The sequence below is a fragment of the Benincasa hispida genome, chromosome 9 (assembly GCF_027475165.1).
Source record: "Benincasa hispida cultivar pf3 chromosome 9, pf3_genome.v1.1, whole genome shotgun sequence".
Taxonomy (NCBI): Eukaryota; Viridiplantae; Streptophyta; class Magnoliopsida; order Cucurbitales; family Cucurbitaceae; genus Benincasa; species Benincasa hispida.
The window spans coordinates 19,809,211-19,833,170 of record NC_143486.1 but is presented as its reverse complement, the minus strand read 5'-3'; the positions used below and the strand labels follow the sequence as shown (position 1 = coordinate 19,833,170).

The 23,960-nt window shown below is 34.5% G+C and overlaps 2 protein-coding genes across 2 annotated transcripts; one reads left to right on the top strand and one right to left on the bottom strand.

Moving 5' to 3' along the window:
• Positions 1-6,070: 6,070 nt before the first annotated feature.
• LOC120084607 (mitogen-activated protein kinase kinase kinase 20-like) lies at positions 6,071-6,982 on the bottom strand. The gene has a single exon (XM_039040414.1). The coding sequence runs from the start codon at positions 6,980-6,982 to the stop codon at positions 6,071-6,073; it is 912 nt and encodes a 303-aa protein (XP_038896342.1).
• An 8,534-nt stretch (positions 6,983-15,516) lies between these two features.
• Positions 15,517-16,035, top strand: LOC150033678 (uncharacterized). The gene has a single exon (XM_090317016.1). The coding sequence runs from the start codon at positions 15,517-15,519 to the stop codon at positions 16,033-16,035; it is 519 nt and encodes a 172-aa protein (XP_090173142.1).
• The last annotated feature ends 7,925 nt before the right edge of the window (positions 16,036-23,960 follow it).

Here is a 23,960-nt window from a genome sequence, read left to right as displayed (position 1 = left end):
CTCTCAGCTAAACCATTCTATTGAGTAGTGTACGTAACAATGAAATGCATCGTAATTCCTTCAGATTTGCAAAATTTATCAAATTTGTGGTCACAAATTCTAAACCATTGTCTGTCCTCAAATATTTTACCTTCCTGCTTGTTTGGTTCTCAACCTGCTTTTTCCATTCAAGAAATTTCCCAAAAGCTTCATCCTTTTGTTTTAGTAGATACATCCACACCTTCCTTGAAAAATCATCGATGATCGACATGAAGTATCTCGAACCTCCCATAGAAGGTACCTTTGTAGGACCCCATAAATCTGAATAAACATAATCCAAAATTCCTTTGGTAGAATGCTTCCCTTTCCCAAACTTCACTCTGTAGACTTTCTCATTATGCAATGTTCATAAAATGGGAGTTCAATGTCTTTAACTCCTCCAAGCAAACCTTGTTGTGAAAGAGCTCGAAGACCTCTTTCACTCACATGAGCTAGTCTGTTATGCCATAACATAGACTTATCTGTTTCTTTCCCAGATGCAACATCAGTACTACTTGAAACTACAGTACCTTCCAACACATAAAGGCCATTCCTCAAGGTCCCCTTCAACTTAACCAAAGAACCCTTGATAACCTTCAAAACTCCATTCTCAGATTTATAGGAATAACCTGCTTTATCTAATTTGCCCAGAGAAATTAAATTTCGTTTGAGTTCTAGAACATACCTTACATTTGTAAGAATTCTGATCATTCCATGTGTTGCAATTTACACTGACCCAATTCCTTTTACATCACAAACACCATTATCACCAAGCAAAACTGATCTCCCATCATTTTTCTGAAAATAAATCAAGATATCTTGATTAGAAGTAATGTGAAATGTGCACCCTGAATCCATAATCCAAGCATCCTGAATATCCCTGCTGGACACCATCAAAACCTCTGCTGAATCATACCCATCTGAAACATTTGCTGCACTAGATTCCCCTACATGCTTGCTACTTGATGCTTCCTTACTCTTATTCAAAGGGAAATTTTTCTTAAAGTGTCATTCTTTATGACATAGGAAACACTTTCTGACTTTTCCCTTTGATTTTGACTTGGATCTCGACTCTTTTTCTTTTCCCTTTTTTTTTTTCTCACTTTTGCCTCTGGCCATGAGTAACTCTCCATCCTTGCATTCATTTTTAATCTCAAGGTTTCTCGTTCTCAAGGCATCCGATACTATATCCATGGACAATGAATCTCGTCCATATTTAATAGCTGCCTTAACTTCTCGATACAATTCAGACAATGAATTCAGAAGAATAACTGCTTGATTTTCATCTGACATCTTCTCACCGATGTTATTGAGATCAACTATAATATTCTGGAATTCATCCAAGTTCTCTTCTAAGCCTTTACTAGAGTCCATCTTATATCCAAAAAATTTCTCTTTTAGATATAATTTATTTGGCAAGGACTTAGTCAAATAAAGACTTTCTAATTTCTTTCATAACTTCGAATAATGGCCTCATCTACTAGCCTAAGCACTCCATCTGACAGATACAGAAATATTGTCAAATAGGTCATCTCATCCATATCCTTTTTTCAGCTTCTGTAATTGTTGGCGGAAGGTCATTTTCGTCTAAGATTTTGGCTACCTTTTGTTGTACCAAAATAGCTCTAATCTTTTTCCTCCATAACTCGAAATCACCTTTCCCATCAAATTTAACAACTTCAAACCTTGTAGACACTGAATCTGTCAAAATTAATCTCAATAAAATTATCCTGAACAAAGAATATGCCAGCACTTTACCACACACTCTCTTGGATTGAATGGATCTCTGATACCACTTGTGAGAGTTTTGAACCTAACTTAGATAGCCAAACAGAACGCAAACAATCAGCAGAATAAATCAAAAGCAATAAAGAACGAACACCAAGATATATAGTGGTTCGACCAATTTGGTCTACATCCACTTTGATCAATTTTATTACGAGCAATGAGGAATTTACAATTACAGATAATCAACAATATAATTTTGATATCCACTGATACCGAGAGATCTGCACTCGATGTTGCCTTTAAAACGAGAACAACCCGCTGAAAAACAGCCCAAATCAAGTGCACTACCCGCCTCTGACCGGCGAAATCACGCGCAGATCCACGCGTCTCTCTCTGTCACTAACAACCGGCGAACTCACGCTGAAATAGAACCCACCGAAACCAAGGCAGCCGCCCAAATCGGACCGGACACCTGCGAGACTCCCATGCTCACACCGTCGAACACCCACCTGTGGATGATGAAAACCCACGCCCAAATGGATCTCTATAATTTTTATTGTTTCAATTTGATACTTGTAATTCTTACAAATGGTGAATACAAATTTTCTATTTAAGGTAGCAACTGAGGTTTAGGACTAAGGCCATATTTACATCAGGGAAAAAGTATGTTATCAATTTGTTTGTGTTTTGAAATTATGTTATGATTACCGTTAGTGAACAATATGAGAAGTATGAATTTGTCATAGTTATTGCTATTTTTACTGTTACTGTTACCATTTGAGATTAAACGATAATAGTAATGATAACAGTAAATGTGACAGATCCATAATTCTAAGTAAATGTGATCAAAATGTTTTGATGTACAAAATACAATTATATTATAGTAATTGAACGTGGAAATGCTGGGGAATGAAATTTCTTGAAATTATTGTATAATTAATAGTCTATTGAAATATAAAAGAAACAATATCATATAATATATATTTGTATGTCTGAATGTATCTAAAAGTCATCCATATCAACGGCTAAAATCCCAATTTCCCACCTAATTAAATATCTAACGGTGTGAATCATGCAAATCGAATATATTACATCCTCACATTCCACAGTCAACTAAAATTCTGAAGCATATTTTTTTGAACTAATACCTAATTAATTTTTTATTTTCTAAAGCTGTCCAATAATAATAATAATAAAAAAAAAATCTATTTTCTAAAACATAATTTATAAGGGCAAAAAGTCCAAGAATTTGGTGGCCAAATAGATTCTCGCGCGATTTTAGCCTATTTTGTTGTAGATTACATTTTGGTTTCTACAGTTGACTAATGTATTGTTTGGTTCCTAAGCTCTTATATGCTTTTTTTTTTTTTTTTTTTTTTAGAGAAATTATTTTAAATGTCAAACTATCAAAAATATATTCAAATATATTAAAATATCACTTTCTATTAGTTTTAGACACTGATATTCGTTATTAGTGTTTATCAGTATTTATAAGTGTCATAGTCTAAATTGTAAAAGTCTATCAGTGAAAGATGATAGTAGTCAATCACTATTTATCAGTGTCTATCACTGATAGACAGTAGACACTGATAAACAATAACATTTTACTATATTTATAAATATTTTTATCATTTTTTTATATTTGAAAACAACCCTATTTTTTAAGTTATTCTTTAGAGTGTGAAATTATCCAATCACATTCAATATTGTTTTTTTTTAAAAAAAAAACATAATCTGAACAACAGGTGAGAGTTCAAACTATTGACTATTGAGTATGGGCGAATTTACCATAGGGCTAGTGGCTCAAACCTCTCAACTTCAATGCACAGTACATTATTATATTAGCTATGACAACATATTAAATTTTTTGTATTGACTTAGTCTATGAACTTTAAAAAGTGCAAAACTTAAACTTCTAATTCGTAAAATTTATGGATCTAGTAGATACAAAATTAAAATTAAAATTTTATTAGACATAAATTTAATTTTATTTATAATAGATCAAATTAAAAAAAATGTATTTGTTAAGAACGTATAAGACATGAAATTGAAAGTTTAAAGACATATTGGACATTTTTAAATTTAAGTGATCTATTAGATATAAAATTAAAAATTTATGAACTAAATTTATAATTATTTTTTTTAAACTTGTTGCAAAACTTTAAACTAAACCTTTAAACAAAAGTTTAAATAAAAGTTTTGGACCCGGCACTGCTATTGCAATGGACTCTTAAGAGTTAAATTATGCTCCAATTTCTCTTTTGTTTTCATCTCATTCTTTCCATACATGTCTCTTCAAATGTAATCATGTAATTTTCTTTCTTTTAAGCATAATTCAATTGGTTTTTTAAAAAAGAAAAAAAAAAAAAACACGTAGCTCAATTATTGGTAAAAATCTAGTAACTTTCTTAATTGCAATATAGGTAAAAAAAATCATGTATTTAGCCTAAACTTTAAAACAATTATTTTCAACTTCAATCATTGAAAATTTCATTTATCCTTAATAAAGGATTTTTTAAAACATTAATTAAATTTATTTTTTTTGAGGTCAAATCTCAAACTCAATAATATATTAATTTTTAAAATTTCAAAAACGGCCTAAGAATGTAATTTAAAGAAAAAATTTTGATGACTTGAAAAGAGTTTTAGAAAAAAAATTAAAAACTTAGATAAATTTAAATTAGAAATCAAATAGGATTTAATATGAACCACGAATAAAAATATAACTCAAGAAAGATGATAATTGGTTAAGTAAACATAAAATAATACATTAAGATTTTAATAAAAAAAATATATTGAAGATCGATTCCGAACTTCCAAAGAATCGATTTCCTCACCTCAAGAATTCTAGAAAATTGAACACTCAAATTTTCTAGATTCCTGTTTTAGCAAAGGGAGAGGTAAATAAAATTTAAGGTAGTTAACATAATACAATTTATAACTTAATATGTTTGTGTGAAATGGCAATACAAGAAAATGAGTGGATGAATATAAAAAGCAAAAATTCGGAATATGAAGTAAAGAAAAGAAAATTAGAGGGAAAAAATGATTTAAAAAAATTAAAGAAAAAAATTCAATGAATTAAAAGGAAGCATAAAAGCTATACTTCATTTTTCTTTTTCTTTTTTAATTTTTTTTTCTTTCCTTCCCCCTCCCATTCTTCTTTCTCAACTCAAACCTTTTCTTCTTCTTTCTTCACCATTTTTTTCTTCTTCTTCAACATTCTTCATCAATAACAGGCAATATTGTTTCAATACCCCAAGGTACCCACACTCAAATGTATGTGTTACTCTCTATTGTTTCATACCTATTCTTCTCTCAGATATTAAAATCAGAAAATTTATGCCAATAAGTAATAGCTTGAGTTTTAAAAAATAAAATTATGTGAAACAAAGAACATTAAATGTCTATCTGAGATCCCATCATAAAACCAACAACACACGTCCTAATAGAACTTGATCAATAGTGTAGATTCTATTAGGGTTAAAATTGATACAATCAGTCAAAACTTTTATTTAAGTTCATGAAATTTAAAGATAAAGGTTAAAATTGATACAATCCATCAAATTTGAGGTTTAAATTGATATAAATACAACCTCCTAAACTTAAAATCAAATGATATTTTTGTCCTTTAATTAAACAAACATATTATAAATGAACTCAAAATTGGTACTAACACAAATTTTAAAATATTCATAAAATAGTCTAGCTTAATGTCTAAAACATAAAGATTGACGGTACAAATTATATAAATTGAATTCTGTAAAGAAAATCATTGAAATATAGCTCTTATTGTATAACACCAAAATGATATAGGAAAGAGGGAAAAAAACCTATATAAACTTAGATTACTCTTAAACAACCTTTCACCCCAAAAATAAACTTAATAAATTTGGGCCAAACATTTTTAATTTCAAATTATTATAAATTCAAATTCTCACTGACACACGTAGGTTGTTGGTTACTCTACGATAGGACCATCTCATAAAATTCTTTTGTTAAATATGCAAGAAGAGGAATTTACGGACATTGCTAGAAGAATAATGTAACGATTTGAAGAAAAGAAACATACAACCATTTTAAAAGTAAAATCTTGCTATTGGGATTTATGAAAGCAAATTTTTTAAGGAATATCAATATCATAAATAATAGTATATAGTTAATTACTTACATTAAAAAACTGACAAATTTTCGGTAATTTTGAAGGCGGACTATTTTAACAGCCAAAATAGTCAAGTGGTTCTATTTTTGGCTGCAATAGAGATCTTCAAGTAAGTCAAAGTCACTTATCTATTTATCTTGAGACTTTAGCTCAAAATAACTTCTATAAAAATCCTCTTTCTTCAAACCATTCTATATCTGATAAATCAGGTAAACTTTGAGTCGAGAACAACTCATCAACTTTATATTCTTCTTTAAGATAAGGATGTTTGAGTAGCATATTAGCCGTCCATCTTTGTTCAGACTTTTGATCGATACATTTTGAAAGAAAATCTCTTCCTTCTCTAGATAATTCTTCTGGAATGTCTGCTGGTAGATCCATTTGATTCACAATCTTTTTCACTAGTTGTCCCAGAGTTTTACAATCACTCCATTCCGGCTTTCCATAAATCATTTCAATTAAAACACAACCCAAAGACCAGATATCAAGTGAAGTATTGATCTTACCAAAAAGAATGGATTCTGGTGAAATATATTTTGGTGTTCCTCTAAATCTTGGTTTGGCATTGGTGGATATCGCCACTTCCTCAAACTCATCGCATTTCTTGGAAAGCCCAAAGTTAGCTATCTTCAACTTCACCTTGCCAGTATCATCGGGGAACACAAGAATATTATCTACTTTGATATCGCCATGTACATACCCTCGCTCATGAATACAACAAAGACCTCTTAAAATCATTTTGAGATACTCTTTGACCTCAACCTCTGGAAATTTCTCTCGTCGCCTAATCAAGTCTATTAAACTACCTCCGGCATCATACTCCAATGTAAGGTTGTAAGTAACAGTATCAAGAGAGTCCCCTTCAAAACAAATACCACTCCCAACGCGTTGAATAATTTCAGGACATCCATTAAAATTGAGCAAAATAGTTTCTTCTATCATGAGTGAATAAACATATTCTACCAAAACTACTTTAAGAGCAACAAAATCAAGAGGTGCACTAGTTGGCCCTGCTAAGAACACTGTACCATGAGAACCTTTACCTAAAACCTTCACTTGATTCCAATTAGACATCTCCAAAATCAAGAAGTAATTTCTCCCTTCCTTTTATTATAGAATAACGTCTGCAAAATGATCAAAACCAAAAGGAAAAAAAATGATTAACAAATCTGGAAATTAAAGAAAGCGATAAGAAAATATAATGTATGGGTTATAAGTGTTTATACCTTCAACTGAGTGCTTCACTGAATTCGCCGGCAGAAAGAAAAAGAAAAAAGCGATTACGGCAAAGAAAAATAATGGTTGAGAGAGAATAGCCACCAAAATTTTTAATTCAGATGAACATAAATTTTAGAATAAGGCGTGGAGTTATTTTTATAAGTAGAGAGAATCAACCTCCTATTAGAAAAATAAATTTAAACATTTTAACTTATCATATCCTTTTTCTAAATTAAAAAGGAAAACTTATCATATCCCTTTCCCTTTTAATTTTGGACAATGTGTTTCAATTTCAATAAAGAAAATTCCAACTATTCCGATTTGAAGTTGTTCAAATTTCTATAAAGAAAACAATATATTAGCAGTTTATTTTTTAATTTTATTGTTCATTTCCATGATAATTAGATTCTGACTAAAAAGATTCTGGGCTAATTTGAAAATATGAAATCAAAACTAATTTAATTTATACAATATTATGTTTCTTTTTAACAAAATTTGGCCAAAGATCCTCGTAATATTGAGTCTAGATAAGTAATGGCATATAATATTAATTGTTGAATATATATTGCGATGTGTTCCAACGGTGAGTTAAAATTTTTTTTAGTGCTCTCATAGTATCTATTATATCTTTATGTTCAAATTATGACTTTTTTTTGCTCATAAATAATTACTTAGAGGGTGTTTAGAGCGTGAGTTCAATTATTAAGTTTTGATTATTTAGTCTTGAAAAATTATGATTCATTTGGTTTATCTTTTCAAGTGTTTAATTTTAAAATAAAATTTGAAGTGTTTAATTAATGTGGAGTTAAATAGTTTGAATTTGAAGAACATATTTGTTCAGTCAAAATTTAAGAAATCTTGTATTTGGGTGTAGAGTTGAAGTTCTACTGATTTTTCTTTTATGTACATAAATTTGATCTCAAATTCTCCTACATTTTTTTATTTTTAATTTTCAAATTTGCTCCAATTTGATCTAAAATAATGTAACCTATTTTTTCACTCACCAAAAAATTATATCTACAAATGTATTTATCATAATTTTATTTAATTTCATACTTTTTTTTTAATTATGCATAAAATCGACTAGCTTAATGAATAATATTTGTTTGTAGGCGTGAAATTGACACATTGTTGGCCACGTTTATATATATATATATATATATATATCTTATTTATTTATTTATTGTGAACACGTAAATATGCCCCTAAAGATAACCCTATTTTTGTCCATGTTTAACTCATATGTTCCACAACCGTTAATGAATGTTGTAAGGTGTTTGATTGTATAAATAATAGTATTTTGTCTGCATTAAATGCAATACTTACATGTAGAACATTGTAAAATATTTTATTTATTTGTTTATTGAGTTCGCATCTCAAATGAGTGTTAAGAATTTGGAAAAGTACGTGTAGTTAAATGGCAGAGTAAAAAGTTATGAAAAAAAAATGATAATAGAAACGAAAAACAAAAAACAAAATCATGATGATGATGATTATGATGATGATGGTGATGATAATGATGACAACGACAACGACGACAAAGATAACACATAATAAATGCATATTTTTTAAGTAACAAAAAACTACACTTGATATTCATAACTCGACACAACTCAACTCTACACACAAAATGCAGACTTTCTAAACTAATTTGACTCAACACCACAAACACATACAATTATTACCAATTTAGCTCAACTCTACACGCACAATTATTACCCACCGATAATTTTTACCAACTCAACTTAATCAAACTTTCTGTACCAAACATACCATTAATGAAAAAATCAATGATAAATGTGTAAACCTAGAAATTTAAGGACCAAATGAAAATAAAACTCAAAACTCAATGGTAAAAATATAACATTTTGAAACCTACAACGCTCAAATGAAAACTAAACTCAAAATTGAAAAATCTGCTTTTAGTCTTTAAAGTCTGGGGTTAATGTCTATTTGGTCCATTCACCAAACATCGTTGGTTATGTTTACTTGAAAATGATTTAGGAGATGAGAAGATGGATGAGCTCATCTACACAACATCGTGAAAAAAATCTCTCCTCCGCAGTAAAATATCATTTCTAACAATTCATCTCTGTTGTAAAAAATAGCTCTTCGTTGTTGAAAAAGCTCTAATCGCTCCTTGTTGCCAGTCTTGTCCTGCCGTAAACGTCCCTAACTGCTTACCACCACTTGAATGCAAACTAACCAAAATATTGCTTCTAAGTTGAAATCTTGAAAAGTAAAAGGGTTGTCAGAAATAACCTCCTCAAGTTTTCATCTTTCAAAAACTAGCAATTTTTTAAAAACTCGTTACAATAATTTTTCTTGGCCTACTTTCGCCTGAGATTGAGCACTGAGAATTACATAAAAATTTAACTTTTTTTTCTTTAACTTATCTATTGTGAAGAAGATTTGACTCAAATACCTCAGTTTTTTGTTTGTTTATAACTAACTTTGTAAATAGTCAGTTGGTATACTCTATAAACACTAGTGATTTTAAATTCAAAACAAAGAGTTGTCATCATTTTCCTTAGCTTTCTGAAAACAAAAAAACTGTATGCAATAAAAGAATTCAGATCTTCTCGTGGACGTAGGCAATCTTACCGTACAACGTAAATACTGTCTCTCCATCTTCTTGCCTTATCTTTCTTTTTCATATGAGTTTTTTCTTTACTGAAAGTCGTGCGCCATTCAATTATCTTTTAAATCACATCGAGTAATCTAAATATCGAGTTAATCATGCATCGATTCTTCGTTATCGATTAAGTTCGAGTACATCATTTTCACCTTCGAATCGCACCAAGTATCGTTCAAGAATCGTCGAGTACCATCGAGTATTAGTTCTGTTGTCATCGAGTTCCATCGAGGACTTAATAGAGACTCGTCAGACGAATAAGGAAATTCTCATTGAGGATCGAGTAGGAAGACGTCGAGCATCGAGGATTTGGCAGAATATTTCTGAGTCATTTCTTCATCTTTCCAGCATTGATCTTGAGTATTTCGGCCTTGTGAAGTGTAACACCCCCAGAGTGTTTTTTCTTCAAGAATAAACTTTTGAGGACGAAAGTTCTTTAAGGAGGGAAGAATGTAACACCCCACACATTTTTTATAGTAATTATGTAATTTCAGTAACTTTATTATTTGGAATTTCAGTAATTGTTATTAGTTGAAGGGCATTTTTGGAATTTTAGACTTCAAGTGTAATTGTAGGAATTTAAATGTTGGCGTGAATTTATTCATTTTAAAATTCAATTTGAAAATTAATGGCAGGAATTAATTTTCTTATAAAACGGAAAGGAATTTAATAATATAAAACGGAAAGGAATTAAATGTAATTAAATTTATTTCCTTTTTTGTTTTTTTTTTTATTATTATATATATATATAAAAGAGAACCCTTTCCTTCTTCTTCTCCACGTACGACCCTCCCCCCATGAGAAATCTCGCTGCCGCCTTCTTCGAGCCCGAATCGGAGGAGCCGCCGCTTTTCAGTTCGCGCCGCCTAGCCTCGTTCGTGTTCGCAGCCGCGCGCCGCCCAGCCTTTGACTCGCACGCCACTCGTCCATCCAGCCCTGCAGACCCTCACGCCGCTCGATCTATCTAGTTTCATCGCTGACCGTTCGCCACGCTGCCAGTCCAGCCGTTGTCCGCTTCTTAGATCTACTGGTGTCCATTGGTTTTCGGTAGTCGGCCACTGCCATATGGGTTTTTGCCGGAATCTGGAATTTGGTAAGATCTATTTTGTGGTTAGGTTTTTTGAAGGATTTTTTAATACCCACTAAGTTGGAATAAAGATTAAATTAGCCGCATTATTTTGATTTTAGATTTGAGCTTGGGATATTACAGAAGCGGCTGTCCAGTGGATTCGAGATTGTTCGACAAGAGTTTTGATAAGAATTATGGTCCTTGTTGTTGGTTTGTGGGCACGCTTTGATTACTGAATTAAATGTTGACTTAACCCTTGTATCTTTAAGGTTCCATGTCGTCGTCCATTGGGACTTAAAATCTGTTAGGAGGAGATTTTTGCCCTTGTATCTTTAAGGTTCCATGTCGTCGTCCATTGGGACTTAAAATCTGTTAGGAGGAGATTTTTGGAGTTGAAATCTTGGGAGTGGTTGTTGATCAAGTTTCTTTGGGTAAGCTTTTGGGTATTTTGGATTTGAATTTGAGGTTTCGCAATTATTGTTGGACTGAAATTTAAGGGTTGTATTCGTATGTTAGGGCTGTTACTTCAAACCGTTGTCATCGTTGGTTGTTTGATTTTATCTGTAGAATTTCGATTAAGGTAAGTAATTTTACTACTGGAACTGCCCACGGGCCAGACTTTAGATGTATGCTAGTATGATGAATGTATGTTATGGCAGAATGTTAGCATGATAAATTGATAGTATGATCTGGTACGAGATCTGAATTATTTAAATATGCACATAGACACTTGAATACTAGTATGACATGGTATGTGCTTCCATATGATTGTATTTGATCTGATAATGTTGAGGTATACATGCATGTTGTAGAACTATGATGTTGAGGTATACATGTATGTTGTAGAACCATGATGTTGAGGTATATGTGTATGTGGTAGAGCCATGGTGTTGAGGATTATATGTATGTCATAGATTCGTACGGTGATGATTTTGATGTTGAGACTGTGCGAATGTCCTTACTGATTAGTTAGATGCCCATTAGATTTTGTGTTTCCTTCGAGATTCACCAATTTGTGTTTCCTTCGGGATTCACCAGTTTGTGTCTCCTTCGGGATTCACCAGTTTGTGTCTCCTTCGGGATTCACTAGAGGTAGTGGGCATACTTAACTACAGTAGGATAGGACTCAGTCTCCTTCTTATTTCATGTGTATATGTGATAGAGGTGGGTATCTAGAGAACATAGATGCCCAGCCTGACCCCAGTAGTAGGGTTACTTACTGAGTATTTTATACTCATTCTTTCTCATGTTGTGATCGAGCCACTAGGACTAGTTTTTACGCTTCCGCATCATGAGATTTAGAGTTCTTTTCATGCTTCTTCTAATGTTTAGTTTTGATGTTTGAAACTTATTATTAAGAATTTTTTTTCATATGTATTTATTAACTTTATGATTTATGGGTACCCTATTATTGTTTTAACATTTGCATTTTATAAAGAACTTTTGAACTCCCCTTATCTATTTAGCATTTATTTCATCATAAAGGAGTGTCGTTTTACGTTCCATGCATGCATGTATTTTAGTAACGACCTAACTTAAGTCCTAGGGGGTCGGGTCGTTACAGTTGGTATCAGAGCCCATGTTTTGGGTTCTGTAGACTGACTTACTACGTAAGTCTAGATAGTCCCTGTGGCCCAGAAACGGATCCCTCATCATCGCCAGGTACGTTCTACTAATAAAAGTTTCAATGCATATATGAGAACAATGATGTAGTGTTTTAAATGCAGAAAGACCCATAAATAGTTAGTTAACTTACGAATTTATGACAGGACATGGCACCTAAGTCAACTAGAGAAGAAATGCAAGCAGAGAGTAGCCAGACTGTTCTGGCAGCTTCAATCCTGCCTGTGACCCAAGTTGATGAACAGGCGATGGAAGCTAGAATTATTGAAGCTGTTGCATCCGCTCTAATGAGAAAGCTACAGGAACTGATCTGTAGCACAATGACAGGACAGACTACCCAGACCCAGGCTCAGAAGGAACCGGTGCCACCCGAGCCATTACGACAGACCCGACCGCAGGACAGAGGTATGCAAGGCTTGTCTCTTGAGGCTAAACATCTAAGGGATTTCCAGAAGTATGACCCTCACCCCTTTGATGGATTGTTAGGGGACCCCATCAACGCAGAGATGTGGCTGTCATCTATTGAGACACTATTTTCTTTTATGAGGTGCCCGGAAGAGCACAAGCTTCAATGCGCAGTCTTCATGTTGACTGATAACGTGAAAATCAGGTGACGTTCAGCAGAAAAGATGATTGATACTGGTGGTGAACTTGCAACCTGGGAGTAGTTCAAGGAACGCTTTTATGAGAAGTACTTCTCGGCCAACACCCGATACAATAAACAGGCATAAATCTTGAACTTGAGGCAGGGGGTTATTTCGGTGGAGGAATACAAGCAAGAATTCGATAAGCTGTCTTGCTTTGCTCCTGAACTAGTAGCCACCGAGGCAGCGAGGACCGAGAGATTTATCCAGGGCCTGAGGAGCGGACTACGAGGGATGGTGCATGCCTTGGATCTCAAGACGTATGCTGCGGTACTACGGGCTCGTGAGGATTGATGCCGACTCCCAGGTGGGAGAGGAATACAAGAGGTCATTCGGGATTGGGACCTCCGCAGGTCAGAAAAGGAAGGCTGAGCATAGGGCTTTTGAACATCAGCAGAGGAGCCAGAACACAGTGAATGCTTTACGTTAGTGGGGACAATAGGGTTCCCAGGCTGTGATTGGCAGGGAGGATAGGCCAATATGTACCACTTGTGGTAAGCAACACTGGGGACATTGTCTAGCCGGCTCTAGGATCTGTTTTCGATGTGGCTAGAAGGGGTATATGTCAGATAGATGCCCAAGGAGGAATGCGTCTGATCATAGGGGCCAGCCCGTAAGTTCGTTCTAGGGAGGCCCAAGCCGTCAGCAACAGCAGGGTAGGGTTTTTCTACCACTCGGCGTGAGGCCGAGAAGTCAGGCACCGTGGTGACAGGTACACTTCCCATTTTGGGACACCCTGCTCTTGTTTTATTTGACTTTGGCTCTTCGCACTCGTTTATATCTGCTGTATTTGTGAAGTATGCCATGTTAGACTCAGAATCTTTGCCATTTGCATTTTCCATTTCCACTCCATCAGGAGAGATCTGTTAGCTACAGAAAAGATAAAAGCATGTCAGGTAGAGGTAGCCAATCGCACATTAGATGTAACCCTGATAATTTTAGATATGCACGATTTTGATGTTATATTGGGCATGGATTGGTTAGCTGCTAATCATGCCAGTATAGATTGCTCCCGTAAGGAGGTCATCTTTAACCCTCCTACAGGAGCCAGTTTTAAGTTTAAAAGGGTTAGGACCGTAGTCCTACACCCAAAGTGATTTCCGCATTGAAGGCCAGTAGACTATTCGACGAAGGAGCCTGGGGCTTTATGGCCAGTGTGGTGGACACTAGAGAGAATGAAGTCACCTTGACTTCGGAGCTAGTAGTGAGGGATTTTCCAGACGTTTTTCCAGAAGATCTTCCCGGACTGCCCCCATAGCGAAAGATAGATTTTGCCATTGGATTGGAGCCAGACACAACCTCTATTTCGAAGGCTCCATACAGGATGGCCCCGGCAGAGTTGAAGAAACTAAAGGTCCAATTGCAGGAGTTATTGGACAAGGGTTTCATACGCCCTAGCGTGTCACCATGGGGTGCACCTGTTTTGTTTATGAAAAAGAAGGATGGATCGTTACGTCTGTGCATTGATTACAGAGAGCTGAACAAGGTGACCGTCAAGAATAAGTATCCCCTTCCCAGGATCGATGATTTGTTTGACCAATTGCAGGGAGCTACGATATTCTCTAGGATTGATCTCCGGTCAAGAGAATAAAGGACAATGACATACCCAAAACAGATTTTCGTTCGAGGTATGGACATTATGAGTTCATAGTGATATCGTTCGGTCTAACAAATGCACCAACAGTGTTCATGGATCTAATGAATAGGGTGTTCAAGAAATTCCTCAACACCTTCCTGATTGTTTTTATTGATGACATATTGATTTATTCCAAGACAGAGGCCGAGCATGAGAAGCATTTGCAGAAAGTTTTGGAGACGTTGAGGGCCAATAAGCTATATGCTAAGTTTTCTAAATGTGAATTTTGGTTGAAGCAGGTGTCCTTCCTAGGGCATGTAGTATCGAAGGAAGGTGTCTCTGTGGATCCTGAAAAGGTTGAGGTAGTTACGAGTTGGGCTCGTCCAACCACAATCAGTGAGGTGTGCAGTTTCCTAAGGTTAGTAGGCTACTATAGACGATTTGTAAAGGAATTCTCTCGCATAGCCGCCCCATTAACTCAGTTGACCCGGAAGGGAGCAACATTTGTTTGGAATGAGGCTTGTGAAAATAGTTTTCAGGACCTCAAGCAGAGGCTGGTTTCAGCCCCAGTTCTTATAGTACCGGATGGATTAGGTGGTTTTATCATTTACAGTGATGCGTCCAAGAAAGGGTTGGGATGCGTATTGATGCAGCAGGGCAGAGTAGTTGCTTACGCTTCACGTCAGCTGAAGAAGCATGAACAGAATTACCCACGCATGACTTAGAGTTAGCAGTAGTAGTTTTCGCTTTCAAGATCTAGAGACATTACTTATATGGAGAGAAGATACAGATCTTCACCGACCACAAGAGTTTGAAGAAATTTTCACTCAGAAAGAATTAAACATGAGGCAAAGAAGGTGGTTGGAGCTAGTGAAGGATTATGAATGTGGAACTTTGTACCACCCGGGAAAAGTAAATGTAGTGGCAGATGCTCTAAGCAGAAAGATGGCCCATTCAGCAGCGCTCATTACCAGACAGGCTCACTTGTGTAAGGAACTGGAGAGGGTAGAGATTGCAGTGGCCGTGGGAAAGGTTATGGCACAGTTAGTACAGTTGTCGGTGCGATCGAGTCTAAGGCAGAAGATTATTGATGCGCAGCGAGACGACCCTTATCTGGAAGAGAGAGTTCGTAGGGTGGAATCAGGCCAGGATGGAGAATTCTCAGTTTCAGTGGAAGGTGGGCTCCTTTATCAAGGGCGTTTATGCGTGCCAGCAGTTAGTGATATTAAAGATGAGTTGTTGTCAGAGGCTCATAGTTTCTTATTTTCGATTCACCCAGGCAGCACCAAGATGTATCGGGACCTGAAATGTTACTACTGGTGGAATGATATGAAAAGAGAGGTTGCAGAGTTTCGTCAGTAAGTGCTTGATGTGCCAGCAGGTGAAAGCCCCGAGGCAGAAGCTAGCAGGCTTGTTACAACCATTGAGTGTACCGGAATGGAAGTGGGAGAATGTGTCTATGGACTTCATCGTGGGGTTGCCTCGGACCGTCAAAGGTTTCATTGTGATATGGGTCGTGGACTTACGAAGTTAGCACATTTCATACCTGGGAAGCCTACCTTTTCAGTGAATAAGTGGGCACAAATATACATGAAGGAGGTGGTAAGATTGCATGGAGTGCCCGTGTCCATCGTGTCGGACAGAGACCCTCGTTTCACGTCTAACTTCAGGAAAAGTATTCAGGCAGCTTTGGGGACCCGGTTAGACTTCAGTACAGCTTACCCTCAGACTGATGTGCAAACAGAGAGATTGAATCAAATACTGGAAGACATGTTGCGTGCCTATGCCATAGAGTTTTCAGGAAGCTGGGATGCTCACTTGCACTTATTGGAGTTCGCTTATAATAACAGTTACCAGTCCACTATTGGGATGTCACTCTTTGAGGCCATATATGGGAAGAGTTGTAGGTCTCCTATGTGTTGGGATGAGATAAGAGAGAGGAAATTGTTAGGACCTAAATTGGTGCAGACCACGAATCAGGCAATACAGAAGATCAGGGCTCGTATGCAAACAGCTCAGAGCAAACAGAAGAGCTATGCCGACGTAAGACGTAAGGACCTGAAATTTGAGACTAGTGTGAAAGTGTTCTTAAAAGTGGCACCCATGAAAGGTATTCTGAGGTTTGGTAGGAAGGGAAAGTTGAGTTCCAGATTCATTGGACCTATTGAGGTCCTGGAACGAGTTGGCCCCGTAGCTTACCGTTTGGCATTGCCCCCAGCACTGTCTCCAGTTCATAATGTCTTCCATGTTTCGATGCTAAGGAAGTATGTGACAGACCCATCCCATGTAGTTGACTTTGAGCCTTTGCAGTTGAATGACAACTTGAGCTACGAAGAGAAACCTATAGAGATCCTCGCCAGAGAAGTAAAGACATTGCGTCACCGGAAAATTACTTTTGTGAAAGTCCTGTGGCAGAATCACCAGTCCAAGGAGGCTACTTGGGAACGAGAGGATGAGATGAAGGCCCACTACCCAGAGCTTTTTTTTTTTTTTCAAGAATGAACTTTCGAGGACAAAAGTTCTTTGAGGAGGGAAGAATGTAACACCCTCGGAGTGTTTTTTCTTCAAGAATAAACTTTCGAGGACGAAAGTACTTTGAGGAGGGAAGAATGTAACACCCCGCACATTTTTTTTAGTAATTATATAATTTCAGTAACTTTATTATTTGGAATTTCAGTAATTGTTATTAGTTGGAGGGCATTTTTAGAATTTTGGACTTCAAGTGTAAGTGCAGGAATTTAATTGTTGGCGTGAACTTATTCATTTTGAAATTCAATTTGAAAATTAATAGCAGGAATTAATTTTCTTATAAAACAGAAAGAAATTTAATAATATAAAACGAAAAGGAATTAAATGTAATTAAATTTATTTCTTTTTTTGTTATATTATTATTATTATAAAAAAAAAGAGAACCCTTTCCTTCTTCTTTTCCACGCACGACCCCCTGTGAGAAATTTCTTTGCCGCCCTCTTCGAGCCTGAACCGGAGGAGCCACCGCTCTTCAGTTCACGCTGCCCAACCTCCGTGTTCGCAGCTGCGCACCACCCAACCCTTGACTCGCGCGCCGCTAGTCCATCCAGCCCTGCAGACCCTCGCGCTACTCGATCCGTCTAGTTCTGCCGCTGACTGTTTGCCACGCCGCCAGTCCAGCCGACGTCTGCTTCTTAGATTTACTGGTGTCCATGGGTTTTCGCTGATGATTTTGATGCTCATCGGATTATATGTATGTCATAGATTCGTACGGTGATGATTTTGATATTGAGACTATGCGAATGTCTTTACTGATTAGTTAGATGCCCATTAGATTTTTTGTTTCCTTCGAGATTCACCAGTTTGTGTTTCCTTCGGGATTCACCAGTTTGTGTTTCCTTCGGGATTCACCAGTTTGTGTTTCCTTCGGGATTCACCAGTTTGTGTTTCCTTCGGGATTTACCAGTTTGTGTCTCCTTCGGGATTCACTAGAGGTAGTGGGCATACTTAACTACAGTAGGATAGGACTCAGTCTTCTACTTGTTTCCTGTGTATATGTGATAGAGGTGGGTATCTAGAGAACATAGATGCCCAGCCTGACCCCATTAATGGGGTTACTTACTGAGTATTTTATACTCATTCTTTTTTATGTTGTTGTTTCAAGTAAGGGTAGAGATGCATCGGCGATGGACAAGTGGAATTCGTGATCGAGCCACTGGGACTAGTTTTTACGTTTCCGCATCATGAGATTTAGAGTTCTTTTCATGCTTTTTCTAATGTTTAGTTTTGATGTTTGAAACTTATTATTAAGAATTGTTTTTCATATGTATTTATTAATCTTTATGATTTATGGGTACCCCATTATTGTTTTAACATTTGCATTTAATAAAGAACTTTTGAACTCCCTTTATCTATTTAGCATTTACTTTATCATAAAGTAGTGTCGTTTTACGTTCTATGCATGCATGTATTTTAGTAACGGCCTAACTTAAATTCTAGGGGGTCGGGTCGTTACATGAAGAGTGGTCAACCTAACATATTGTTTTAGGCTTTCTTGGTGAAATCCCAAGCAATTAACATCGAGATTCTTTCAATTTTTCTAAACATAATGTAATCTTTCCATATTTTATATCAAATCTTACTTAATTTTTCAAATCTTTCAGCACAAAGATCAAACTTTGCCAACAAAAAAACAATAATAATAAGTAAGATTTGGGAGATATAAAGAATCTTGGTATAACTCGGACAAAATTAACACTAAGATTCTATATATTTGGACTTTTTCAGTGAAATCTTGTCGGCGGATTAACAAGATAATCTTTATATTTTCCCAAATCTTAATTTTTTATTTGCAAATTTTGATTGTTTACAAAATTTTAAAATCACGGTGCATTTGAGATCCATCCGAAAAATCATAATTGGTAAATCCACCTGAAAATTTATATAACTGTGGAAACATAAATAAGGGTAAAGATTTGAAAAATTATATAAAAATTTGATATAAGATTTGGTAAAAAATAATTGAATTTGAAGAAATTTTTAAATGATATAAGATTTGAATAGATTATATTATATTTGAAAAATCTTTAGAATCTCACTGTTAATATGCCTGACATTTCATGCCTAAAAAAATTGATAAGTTAGAAAAAGTTAATTTCTTAACTAAATCTTGGTGGTCGATCTTGCTCGAGATGGACCAAGGAAAACTACTTTAACGAGTTTTTCAAAATGTGTGTTTGTTTTGAAAAGTGAAAACTTGATAGTGTTATTTCTAACAATTTCCTAAGTAAAAATGCAACAATTTTAAAATGGGAGATAATTTTTAGGGAAATTATTTCAAATGGTAAAACTGTTGAAAATATTTACAAAATCTAGAAAAATTTTAAAACTCTCAATGATAGATGCTGATAGACATTGATAGACTTCTATGAATGTCTATCAGGATATTGATCTATCAGCGTATATCATTGATAGTTATAAAATTTTACTATATCTCGTAAATATTTTAGTTTATTTTTCTATATTTAAAATCAATTCTAATTTTTATCCATTGCGAGGATACACCTTCAATATTAATATGGTGAACCGTTATTGTCCTAATCAAAAGATGTTTGACTGATGGAAAATCTTAAAAGATGGATTTTTTTTTCCTTTTTTGAAGTAATATTTTTCCTTGAGGTTACATTTTTTTTAAGAGATTTTTACATGAAAATTCGTCTTGGGCCACATATTTCATGAATATCCTTAAATTAAAATTAAAATTTTTTCATTGAAAGTTTTTAGAGACATTTTTGGATAATTTTACTCTTTTTTCTATTTTTAAGTATATCAGTTTTTTTTCTTGTAATTAATCAGTCGCCTTTTCTTTTGGTCATTAATGAGCTTTTTTTTTTAATACTTTTTGTTGTTTATATAAATATCTGTTTATATTTTAATGTAGTTAATATATGATTAATGAGATTTTCTATTCCTCAACTATAGGGGCGTTGTTTCATCTTCTTCATCCCTTCTTAAGGCGATTTAGTTGGCCATAATTGTAGGGATGTTCGATCGTCTTCTTCATCCAATTGGAGAATTATGGTTTTAAATATTCATTTTTTATATATTTTTTTTATATATATACGAGACTAATTTTAGTATTCTCTGAAGAGATTGTTTTTAAATATACCTTAAAATATTTTGTTAGGTGTTTGAAAATAATCTAACCAATATGTGAAATATACTAAGATTTATAATGTAATGAAATAATTGTAAAACATCGGATTAAAATGTTTTTTTGCACTGCAGTAGTTACATTCGAAAGTTTATTTCAAATGTACTCAGGTGAACGAATTTGAGATTATATATATACGAGACTAAGTTCATTTTTTATATTTTAAATATTCATCTTGTAAGCGGATTAACAAGAGAATCTTTATATTTTCCCAAATCTTAATTTTTTTTATTTGGAAATGTTGATTGTTTACAAATTTTAAAAATCACAATGCACTTGAGATCCATCTGAAAAATTTTGGTAAATTCATTTGAAAATTTGAAAATTCATATAATTGTGAAAACGTAAATAAGGGTAAAGATTTGAAAAATTATATAAAAATTTGATATAAGATTTGGTAAAAATAATCGAATTTGGAGAAAATTTGAAATGATATAAGATTTGGTATAGATTTGGAAAGATTATATAATATTTGAAAAATCATTAGAATCTCGCTATTAATACTGCCAAACATTTCACCGTGAAGGCCCAAAACAATTGATAAGTTAGAAAAAGTTAATTTTTTAACTAAATCTGGGTGGTTGATCTTGATGGACCGAGAAAAACTAGTTTAACGAGTTCTTAAAAAAGTGTGCTTGTTTTGAAAAATGATAACTTAATAGTCTTATTTTTGACAATTTCCAAAGTAAAAAGGCAACAATTTTAAAATGGGAGAAAATTTTTGTCCATTGCAAGGATACACCTTGAAAATTAATATGGTGAATCGTTAGTTGCCCTAATCAAAAGATGTTTGGCCGATGGAAAATCCTAAAAGATGGATTTCTTTCCTTTTCTGAAGTATTATTTTTCCTTGAGGTTACATTTTTTTAAGAGATTTTTACATGAAAATTCAGATTTTTTTTAAAATAATGTTATTTTAATATATATTAACAAAAATAGGGTAGGATTGAAAATATTGACAAAAATAGGTTTTTAAATCGTATACTCAATACACGATTAGCCCTAAATCGTGTACCTGGTACACGAGTGCCTGTTGATTTGGCACGTGCAGACTACGTGCAGACTACCAATGTGGCAGTCATGCAACGTTGATTGAGGTAATCGTGTACCCGATACACGATTACCTTAAGTCATGTACCGGGTACACGACTTCATTTTCTATTAAACCGCCACACGACCCTTCTTCTTCCTCATCTGAAAGCTTCTGCCTCTGTTTGCTTCCGTCTTCTTTTTCCAAAATCATCTGAAAACCTCTTCCATTTGCTTCCGTCTTGCCCATCCAAACGTATCATTTTGCCTCCATTTAACTGTCCGTCCAAAATCAATACATGATTTATTTCTTGGGTTGAATCTAGAAATATATGTATATGTTTTTCTATTTGTTGGGCTAATTTTGTCTAATGTAGTTTATGAACTTAGAAATTAGATTTTGTTGGGCTACTTTTCTGGATGATTATATTTGTCTATTTGTTGGGCTATTTTTTTATGATTAATTTGTTGGATGATTATGTATTTGTTGGGTTGAATCTAGAAATATATGTATATGTTTATAAAAATGAAGATTGGTTCATATATATATATATATATATATTATTTTGTTTGCATTTGGGCTGAATTAAATTTATGATTCATAGATATATTATTTTGTTTTTATTTAGGCTGATTTAAATGTATAGTTTATGGATCTTAGATTTGGGCTGATTTAAATGTATAGTTTATGAATCTTATATTTGGGTTGATTTAAATGTATAGTTTATGAATATTAGATTTGGGCTGATTTAGATGTATAGTTTATGGATCTTAGACATGGGTTGATTTAAATGTATAATATTTAGATCTTATATGCTGAACTTAGAAATTGAATTTTGTTAGGTTGACATATTAACATATTTTTTGTCAACTATAACCGTTGAAAAAAAATCATATTAAATATGTCGATACGTCTTGAAGATTTAGTTATTCTTGAACCTGGAAATGATGGTGTCACACCCCACTCCAGATTACCCTCTTAACCTGGATGGAATGGTGACTGCAGCAGTTACCAACCCTTTTGCTGGCACTTACTGCCTAACTAACCTGTTAACTTTTACTCAAACCCTGAATACATACACATCATCAATATACCAACATATTAACTTGGAACTTAACACATTTACATTATAAGGTTTCGCAGCATTGTTCATACATGAATATTACAACTTAGTAAGCTCCATCTAGTATACTAGTCACTAGACAGACACATGTGTACTAACTAATACAAGTTTTCAATTACACTTCCTTCAACTTGTTTCTTTGAGTGGCAGAGCAGCAGCGGAAAAGTCTTTTGAGAACTGACCGCTACCTGAAAAGGAAAAAATTTGAAAATGTGAGCTAGAAGCCCAGTGAGTGACTTAATAAAGACATAAATCTTATGCTTAAACTGAAAGCTCGAAAACATAATACCATAACTAAAATGTACCAAGCAAACGTGTACACAAAACCTTTAAAACCACCATGAAACATCATCATTCCTTAGTTGAGAACGAGCATACATCGCTCTAGCTCCCAAAATCTGTTACCAGCCAAGAGACCCATACTTCGGCCTCCCTTTGCTGGTATATAGCCTAGGAGACCCATACTTCGACCTCCCTTTATCCTTAGTTGAGAGTGAACTACTAGATCTAACCCTCAACGTCAAGCTTAGTTGGGGAGAACCCTTTTGCTCAATCCCTCAACGTCAAGCTTAGTTGGGGAGAACGCTTTTGCTCAATCCCTCAACGTCAACCTTAGTCGGAGAGAACCCTTTTTCTCAATCTCTCAACGTCAACCTTAGTCGGGGAGAACCCTTTTGCTCAATCCCTCAACGTCAACCTTAGTCGGGGAGAACCCTTTTGCTCAATCCCTCAACGTCAACCTTAGTCAGGGAGAACCCTTTTGCTCAATCCCTCGACTTCATATTACCAACATGCACGCAGTGTTTTCTATGTACCGTAAACACCTTCGGTACATTTATTCAAATACCTTCCTTACCTTCAGTATCCGACTCACTTAAGCAATCAAGTTCTCGAAGAGCATTAAAAGAATATTTTTCAAATATAACATAAAAAACTCTTTAGGATACCTTCCTTACCTCCAGTTCTTTTTCATTTTGTATCAGAATACCAACGCATGTACTTTGACGACCTTAGGAATTTAAAACATGGTACATCAAGCTTCATTCAACCTTAGCTTTAACCCTAACGCATGCTTCATACTTTGTGAAATAAGTTGGCTTAAAACATACTGAACCAGCTTGTAAAAACCACTAGCATTCGTTAGACATGGAAAACATACTTGGAAAACCCATACACTAGTAAACATCATGAAAATGGAGTTACTAAAACATGCTAAAAGTATTTGGACAAGATAACATATTTAAATTGTCAATTTCCATGGAAAACATGCTTTACTTAGCATGAGAAATATCTTCAAACATATGTTGCTTGGCACTTCATTTGAACACTTAGCATGAGAAATATCTTCTAAGAAATCATAGTTTCTAAATCATTAAAACATTAAATCATCACATAATCACTCACAGCTCGTTGGCCTCTTAACGGGTTATATGCCTCTTCTAGCTCTTCTT